Source organism: Tarenaya hassleriana, unplaced genomic scaffold (genome assembly GCF_000463585.1).
Source record: "Tarenaya hassleriana unplaced genomic scaffold, ASM46358v1 Cleome50, whole genome shotgun sequence".
NCBI lineage: Eukaryota > Viridiplantae > Streptophyta > Magnoliopsida > Brassicales > Cleomaceae > Tarenaya > Tarenaya hassleriana.
In genome coordinates this window covers 562,221-571,795 of record NW_010967708.1, presented here as the reverse complement: position 1 = coordinate 571,795, position 9,575 = coordinate 562,221, and the positions used below count along the sequence as shown (strand labels likewise).

The window sequence follows — 9,575 nt, the reverse complement described above, 5'->3', positions numbered from 1 at the left end:
TATATATATATATATATATATATATATATATCTTCGATCAATAATTTACACAAAAACCAAACTATATGGTAAGTGGACACGTACTTTTGTTGCCATTTGATTAAAGTAACGGTCTTGAACATGGCTAAAGTTAAAAGAGTAATGATCCACCACATCCAATGGGCTCTCTCCACGTGGCAAACTGGGAAGAGCTTTCTGCACGATTAAGTAAACGATTACGCAGTTAATCTCACCACCCCACTCAATCACATCGATGATCAATATACATTTATTTATTGTATATGTATGTATTGTATGTATGGTCGTACTTCTATATAATTCCATGAACGCTCTCACTTCCACCGTTCCTTTTCATGTTAAACAAAAATCCTAATCTCAAAGCTTCTTAGCTTCCTTAACATTTTGGTTTTACCTTTATCTCTATCATCCTTCTCTACATATATCTTCGTTTTTTGGCTAAGTAAAAGGAACCCTTGATTGTTCTTGAGATCTGTGATTCCATCCATCGGGCAAAGAAACATGAAGAAAGCTACCGCCTTGTTGAAACGAATGTTCACGTTACTGAGTTCCATAACGAAAGCTAAATCAATGGCGATCAAGGACAAGACGAACGCCTTCAAGGCACGTCTACTCGTGCTGTCTCTCATGAAACACAAGAAACTCGCCTTCTGTTCATCATTCTCCGACAAGATCCACAGCCTCCTGGGCCACAACAGGCACGAACAAGACGACGTAGAGGACGATGATAGCAAGGCAATCATCCTCTACAATGCAGCACCATGTTCAAGCATCACACGCGCCATCGATCATGATGATGATGATGATAACTACCCTGACTTGAGGCACACGTTATTCGAAGGAGAGGAAGAGTTTGAGGGCGTGGAGGAAGTAGAACAAGGAGGAGGGTCGATCATTGAGATGGTGAGGAGCTCTAAGGAAGAAGAAGGAAAGAGTTTCAGTCTGGAGGACGAGATCGATCATGTCGCTGATTTGTTCATTACAAGGTTTCACAAGCAGATGAAGTTGCAGAAGCTCTTGTCTTTCAAGAGATACCAAGAAATGCTCACCCGCAGCACCTAAAAATATCTACAATCCATGGCATTATTCCCCCATACAAATCCACACACACATATATATATATATATATATATATATATATATATATATAGTGACCGAGATCTTATATCTTTGGTTCTCCTCTTTACAAGGGAAGGAAAAAATCCTTCTGTTTTTTGTGGGCATTTCCTTCCTCTTCAAGACTAGTATCTGTATAATCATGGATATATCAAAAATATTTCTATTTTCTATTTTGAATTCAATCAATAACCTTATAAAGATATGATCATGTGACCAAAATGATAATCACATTGGTTATAACATTAAATTTATAATGGTTTTACCAATTGATTAGTATTATATATAAGTTGTAATTATGGTGATTTGGTGTGATTAATATAAATTTAATTAATGTAATTATACTATAATTTTGATTTCATTGTCACATTTGAAAAAAAAAGTATGAGTTGAATTCAAAATAATAAATGGAGGATATTTTTTTATAATGTCCATGTATAATCTTTGGTTTGTAATATAATAATATGGGTGTTCTTTTGCTTAGGTATTCAAATAATTCGGTTTTTATTTCTCTTGGTAGAAAGTTATTCGTTTAATTATATCTTTTAGGCATAGCCCATGTGGATAATTTTGATGGGTTAAGGCTCAAATTGCTAAAATAATTATACTCTTTTTTATTGGGTTCCACCAAGATGCGTTAGTACATTACAATTAATATAAGCCCAAAGAGCAACTAACATATGCGCTGAATCGCTTAAGAGGATGATTTTACTATGATTAGTAATTGGAATTAAAAAAAATTAAGAACCTGATAGTGTGATTAAGCATTCAGATGCATTATGAAAGCGACGTCGTTCTTGGTGGGATCTTGTTATCACTTATAAAAGCCCATAAGCAGATCCTTAATGGTCTCACACTTTAGCAACTAATTATTGTGGCCCATCAAGAAAGCCCAATAGCAATATAATCGGAGATTAACCAATAATATATCAACACGTGGCACGTTCTCCAGTAACTGCCAAAATGAATGTGCCTCGTGCTAATCACCGTTACAATGTGTTGTCAGACCAGAATTTGACGTAGATCTTATGAGATTTCTTGAAAGTGTAATGAATAAACAAAATCTATAAAAATAAAAATGAATTGGCATAGACAAATCAAAATAGATAAAACAGATTCAAGAGTACACAAGCTGAAAATATAACATGAAAAAGATTGTGTCATCGTAAAAAAGACGGTATGGGGTTGTATATTCCAAATTACATGAATAGTCTGTGATTTCGAAATTAATCTGAATTTTGATTCTATATATTCGATTATAAAAAAAATTGCATACTTATCAGATTGAATGTTAGACTCGACCTGGATTCTAAACAAGGATGAATCGTAGATTCAGTTTCACGTGATATCAGATTTTTTATTAATTTTTTTTATTTTGATATAGTTTTATAAATTGTTATGTTAAATATTTTATGTTATTTTGAATGACTTTAAATTATTGTTATGATTTAAAATTATTATTATTTTTATATAATTTTAAAAGATTTTTCAGATAATTAGATAAATATGATTTGGCTCACGAGTTGGTTCATAGTTCAGACAATTTGGTTTGGATAAGAATTTTTCTAGTTCGTAAAAAACGGGCCGGATGGATTGAGTAAAAAATGAGCTGACTCGCGATGAGTCGGTCAAGTCCACTTCGAACCAACCCGTTTTACATCACTAATTGAATGTAATAATTTGGATACTCTATTAAAAATCTTGGATTTAAGATTCCAAACGTATCAAGATCCAAAAATTAGAATCTCATCATCGTTTTTTTATAAATAGCTATATTACATATACAGTTATATTAAATATAGCTAGGAGAAATTGTAATAAAATAATCAAATATATAAAAAATTATAAATTCGAGAAAAAAAAAGATGTTCTTACAATTACAAGAAAAATTAAGAGCCAAAACAATTAAATCTGAAGTGATGACGAGACACGTAAACTTGTCACTTACCATACAAACAGAAGAGACAGAAGCGCCAAAGAGAGAGGAATCACTTTGGTCGACGTGTAGACTAAACCCCCACCCAATTGCTTCTTCCCTATTCTCCTTTCACTTCCTCACAAACCCACAAACATAATCTCGAGAAAATCACTCGAATCACTGGTTTTGTTTTATCTCAAAGAATCCGCCATTGTTACAACCTCGATGAACAAAGCCGAATCTTCTCAAATGACCCACAAGGTCAACCGAAGCACGTCATCATCATCACCAACAACAAATGAACAGAGCCAAGAACACATGAGATTGCTTATGGAAGCTTCTGACTTGGAGAAGAAACAGAGCTTGGAAACCCTAACGACGTTGCCCTCGGAAGCTCCGGATTCGGGCAAGAGACAGAGCGTGTCATCGGCAGAGAAGCAACGACTAGAACAAGTACAGGACCAAGAAATTCAAGAACAAGAACATCAAGAAGCTGAAAGAGGTGGTGATAATGGGAGAGAGAGGCTAAAGAGACACAGAAGAAAAGTTGCGGGGAGGGTTTGGATCCCGGAGATATGGGGACAAGAAGAGTTCCTCAAAGATTGGATCGATTGTTCGGCCTTTGACTCGTGTTTGGTCCCCACTGGAATCTCCTCCGCTCGTGCCGCTCTCGTCCAGGAAGCTCGCCGAGCTCCTTCCCATGGCACATTCCGACTCCAGAATCGGTGCTCGATCTTACACTGAATATATATATATATATATATATATATGTCCTTGTTTTTTTTTCAAATCAGACATACTAATTCTCGGAAGCTTCGATGGACTTGTGCTTTGTTATATTGTTCGATTGATGGTTGATGTATTTACTCAAGAACACACCGAGATTTTATCGAAATGCAAAATGCCTTCGAGTTCGTTTTCGTTGTAAATCTCGTGGTAGATATCTAGTCAATGATTTTATATTTGATTATAGATATATGGAAATGCTTGTTTGTGTATTTAACGAGTGTAATGTATAGTTTATAACATTTACATTACACCTTCCGAATTCTAGATATGTTACGGTAAATCTTAAACATACATAATCACGATAGTGTTGTTTCTTGTTTTGTTTTGTACGATATATTCTTCTAGCTTAGGCTATAAGTTTCCAATCATTGTTTTTTTGTATCTATCACATGATTGTCGTAGGTTGTATTTCTATTTGGACGAATTTTATACACATTACATAGAATTTAAAGAGAATTCAATTAAAAAAACACCATAATGTATCTAATCGTAGTATATAAATATCTTGGTTTTTAAATTGGTAAATAAATCCCACAATTTGATCAATTTGGGCCAAATCGATAACAATTTGATATTTATGTGGCCCAAATTGATATCGTCAATTCATCATCGATGAACTTCGTAATCGAGTTTATTTATATTTGGTACAAATTGATCAAATTGAAATATTTATTTAATAATTTGAAAACTGTGATATTTATATCGTACATTTGTACAAATTGTGCTATATTTATGGAACTTTTAAAATTTTAAAATATACAAATAATCAAATAAATGTAAGAAATAAAATATAAATTTTGGTGATTAATTATATTTATTTGAGTTGATTATCAAAAATACTTTTACTTTTTGTAGATACTCCCCAATCCATAATCTCACCTAAAACAAAAACGTTCGTTTCACCTAGGAGTGTCAATCCGACCGGTCCGAGCCCGCGCACTAGGAGTGAGGGTTTCGGGTTTCGGGTTTCGGCTTGGACCGGTCCAATTTTCTGTGGGCCTATATAAACAAGTCCGAACCTCGGCCCTATATATTTCATGCTGGGCCAGTCCACTCAAAATTGTTTTGCAAAATTTTTTTTGTTAAGAATTTTTTTTAAAAAAATATCGGGCTTTCGGATCGATCTGAATCGGGTTTGAAGCCCGATATGATCCCGGTCCAGAAACTTGATTTTTTTTCGGATCGAAGGACTTAATTCCAAACCTGCTATTTTGGGCTGGACTGAATCGAGATTCGAGCCTCAGGTCTAAATTGATATCCCTAGTTTCATCCACTACCTTATAATTGTGAACTTCTCATACTATCTCTTACGTACGTTTAAGCCTAGGGGATAAGGATTTCCGTATAGCTTTCTGACAGTTAGCTGATATATTAGGAATGTTCTCCTATCAAATAAACCGTAGGATTCTGGTCTGAGATTGCAGATGAAACTTTTATTACGAGAATTTGCTTCTAGATCCGCCATTCCCCATTCTGATTGCAAACTACATGTTTGCAAGGCTTGACGAAAATCTGTACAGATGGAGGAGCTCTTGCTGATTCGACTAGCGTTTTGTCATTTGTATTTAGACGACGATTGGGACTTGGGAAAGGTGGATCTAGCTAATGAGGACATGCTAAAGACATTGATACGAGCGAGCAAAAGAAATCTGGACGTTCAAGTTCTCTCAGGGATCTTCCGAATTGGCTTAGATCTGGTCAGAACCGAATTAGAACGAGGACTTGGAATAGACAAATGGGCAAAAAAAACTCATTTCGCCTCGAACTAATCCGGATCAGATCATATCTAAACCAAGCCCATCACAATCCGACCCAGAAAGCGTTTTGGGCCAGACCAACTCGAGGATTTATTTTGGACTAGATCACAACTGATCCAAACCGACCGGATCAAATTTTTGAAAAAATTATTTTTTTCGATTTAGGGTTTCATACTTAATAAAAAAGTTTAAGAATGCCACCCCAAAGCTAACCCAAACTTTCAGAACTCATAGAGAGGTTTCAGAGAACAAAAGATGCATTCTAGTTCCCGTGAGTCGATTTCAAGTTTTGGAGACCCTAATTCAATTCATCAATCTCAATCGATCAGTTTCAAAACATTCAAAATCCATCACGCATGTGTAGATACTTCTAGAGGAGTTGTGTTTTCAGTTCTGTGTGATCTAGTATAGCCCCTAGATCATTCGATTTTAAGATTCGTTAGAATCTGAGATAACTATTCAATTTCTAAGATGATATACACGTTCTTTGGGTTTATGTAATTGGTTTATGTTTAGGTTTGATTATTCCTTCTGTCACGGAAAACTTAGAAGTCAGCTCTAGCATCCAATTGATGCATTTGCATGCTAGAAACCTATAGAGAAACCCGATAAAGAAAACACTGATAGTTTATATTAGATTTTATTTTTGTTTTTTGTTTAATTCGGGACCTCGAACCATTTTTATATATAATTATGTTGTTTTTATGTTTTGAAATATTTTTATATATAATTATAAAATATAAAATATTTAAAATTTTATAAATTTAAATATAATTAAATATTTTAAATTATATATATATATATTGATATTATAACGGATATTAGTTGAAACATTCCAACGGATTGATCAACTATGTTCTTTTGAAAAAATTTGATGGATAACAATTGAAAAATCACCGTTGAAATATGTCAACGAAGTTTTATCAATGGATATCCGTGAGAAATGATTTATGTACCATCCATATTCGTTGATATTATCCGTTGTTATTTATAACGAATAATCTATTGATAAACCGTTGAAAGATTCCAAAAGAAATTTTTGTTGCCAATCTATTGATATAATTTCAACCAAAAATCGCATTACAAATTTATCGAGATTTTCAACGGATTTCAATTTTCAACTAGTCTATTGCAATAGATCCGCTGGAAAAACTATTTTTCATTGAATTTTTGGCCGTTTCTAAAAGATATAACAGATATATATTATATCCTTTAGAAATCAATTTTTATTTTTAGTGGTTCTAGAACAGTAGAGTCAAAGTGTTTGTAGTTGGGTAAGGCTGGGAAGAGGCAATGATGATGTTGTTCTATGGAATGCGATACATGCATGGGTTTGTTGATACAAAGATGTGGTGGAGCTCGGTGGAGGGTTTTGAGAGCTTTGGTTGAGGGAATTTCACTTACTTCTTTCTGACGATCATGTTCCTCTTGATGACGACTTTTGAGTTTTTTCTCTGGCCTATCCAATAAGAGCTGAGAACAGGGTGGAGTTCTAGGGTCCCGATGGAGATGCGATCGACAGAGCTAGAAAATTTTTATATAGAAAAAATTCTAAAAAATTTATCGAACTCTGAGATAAGTGACATAGTAATATTGAGCTTTTCAAACTTTCAAAAATAAATATGAATTCAACGGTTTTAAGAAAAAAATACTAAATTTTTAATTTTTTGACAAAAAAACGATTGACGTTAAACGATGTTAAAAAGAATTAACAGATGATTTGACGTGGCATTGACTTTTTGTCAAGTTATTGACTCATCAAATAAAAATTAAATAAAAAATTTAAAATTATAAAACGATTATAAATATAATAAAAATATTAATTATAATAAAAATAATAAAAATCCAACGAAGGATCGCTTAGAATCTTGGGGAGTGCATGTAAATCCTCGTTGTATCCTCTGTGACGATGTGTCTGAAACCAGACACCATTTGTTCTTTGAGTGTAGTTTTACTAGCTCTCTGTGGCGACGAGTATGTAGACGACTTAAGCTAGAAAATAGTCCAGGCAATTGGGTTGATATTTTGGCTTGGCTGAATGCATCTTGGGAGTCCTTGGATTGTAGACATATAGCCTCTCTTGCTTGGCATGCCTTGATATACATTATATGGAGAGAGCGAAATGTTCGAATCCATGATGGACTTTTCTCAGACCACGACTCTACATTCCATACTTACGACAAAACTCTCCGTCTCATGGCAGCAACCTTCCGAATTCAGAGGTCGGGCTTCGCTTCAGAAATCCTTCAAAGATGGTTTGGGTAATTATTGTATTGGTTTTGGCTTACTACTACTATACTTTTATGAGACTTGTTAGAAAACTTTTATTAACCGCTAGATCGGGACGCTACCGGCCACAAGGGCTCTTTTGGTTGTATTGGCTTTTCACCTCTCTTGGATAGGGTTGGAAAGCTTTTTGTATGGATTCTAATGGAATGAAAATACCACATTTTATTAAAAAAAAATAATAAAAAAAATAAAAAATAAAAAAAATACTATATACATATTCGCAAATATATATACATATATATTAAAAATAAAATAATTATAATTATATTAAAATAATAATTAACATAATTAGAATAATAATTAAAAATTATATATATAATTACATTACATTAAAAATAATTATAATTAAATGTATATTAACTATATATATATATATATTAAAATACATATATACATATGTTGTATGTATATATATGTATTTACACATATATATATATATATATATATATATTTATACAGATATATATATATATATATATAATGTAATATGTAATTATAATTATAATGTAATTTATTATATATTAATTATTATTTTAATTATTAATACATATGTATATATATATTTTTATATATTTTATATGTGCAGTGCAATATATAACATATATATTTTTATTTATTTATTAAAATTTTATTCGACGTGTATGACTTAGCAAACTGTCAACGCCATATCAGATCGTCCGTTAATTTTTTTTAACATTGTTTAACATCCATTAATTTTTTATTTAAAATTTTAAAAATGAGTATTTTTATCAAAATCAATGAATTTATATTTGTTTTGAAAATTTCAAAATTTTTAATATTGATATATCAATTATTTCAAAGTTGGATAATTTTTTTAAGATTTTCCTTTTTATATAACATTCAATATAAAACTAGTTTTGCTATGTTAGAAAATCATCAATAGTTCATGCATTTATTTTTCTGGTTTTTTATTTTGGAAAAAATAAAACTAATGGGAAAAACTATCGGTAATTTCCTCGATAGACTTGGTCGTCAAATCTCCAAACTCCTCAATAGTTGATGCCAATTGGATGTATTTCGTAGAAACTGATCTAAGCATTTTTTTAACAACATACCCTTCGTTGACACTTTCTCCCAAAGCTTTTAATTTGTTAATTATCGTTGATACTCTTCCGGTGAACTCATCCACCGACTCGCTCTCTTCCATTTTGAGTCCTTCGAGCTCCCATCGTAGTGATTGTGCTTTGACCTCCTTTACTTTATCTGCACCATGATTTAACATCTTTAAAGCATCACATGCTTCTTTTGCCATTCTTTTTACTCCTATCTGTAACAGGGTCTCTTCACTTATACCCTGACAGATTGCTGCACGAGCCATCTTATCTTTGCTCTTATCGACAGATCCCTCTAACTCGATCGCATCCCAAACATCTTGTGCCTGTATATAAATTTCCATTTTCATAGCCCATACCGTGTAATTTGTCTTTGTCAGGAGTGGGTATTGAAGAGACACACTTCCTTCATTTATCTTCGTTGTCTCAATACCTTCACTTTGAATACCCTTGCCACTTCGATCGACACTTCGAATGGCACTCCCCGACGACTCTTCCATTGACATAGATTTCGACATGAACTATGAAAGAAAAAACAACAACCAGGCTGTGGTATCTCTGATACCACTGTTAGAAAATCATCAATAGTTCATGCATTTATTTTTTTGGTTTTTC

The 9,575-nt window shown here is 32.9% G+C and overlaps 2 protein-coding genes across 2 annotated transcripts; both read left to right on the top strand.

Moving 5' to 3' along the window:
* The first annotated feature begins 326 nt into the window (after positions 1-326).
* Positions 327-1,335, top strand: LOC104827510. The gene has a single exon (XM_010560689.1). The coding sequence runs from the start codon at positions 520-522 to the stop codon at positions 1,078-1,080; it is 561 nt and encodes a 186-aa protein (XP_010558991.1). The 5' UTR covers positions 327-519; the 3' UTR covers positions 1,081-1,335.
* A 1,796-nt stretch (positions 1,336-3,131) lies between these two features.
* LOC104827509 lies at positions 3,132-4,044 on the top strand. The gene has a single exon (XM_010560688.1). It carries the CDS (start codon positions 3,278-3,280, stop codon positions 3,794-3,796), a length of 519 nt encoding a protein of 172 aa, XP_010558990.1. The 5' UTR covers positions 3,132-3,277; the 3' UTR covers positions 3,797-4,044.
* Positions 4,045-9,575: the final 5,531 nt, after the last annotated feature.

What these genes read in the sequence shown, in the direction of transcription:
- LOC104827510 (XM_010560689.1), top strand. Translation starts at nt 520, where the DNA reads ATGAAGAAAGCTACCGCCTTGTTGAAACGAATGTTCACGTTACTGAGT.
- LOC104827509 (XM_010560688.1), top strand. Translation starts at nt 3,278, where the DNA reads ATGAACAAAGCCGAATCTTCTCAAATGACCCACAAGGTCAACCGAAGC.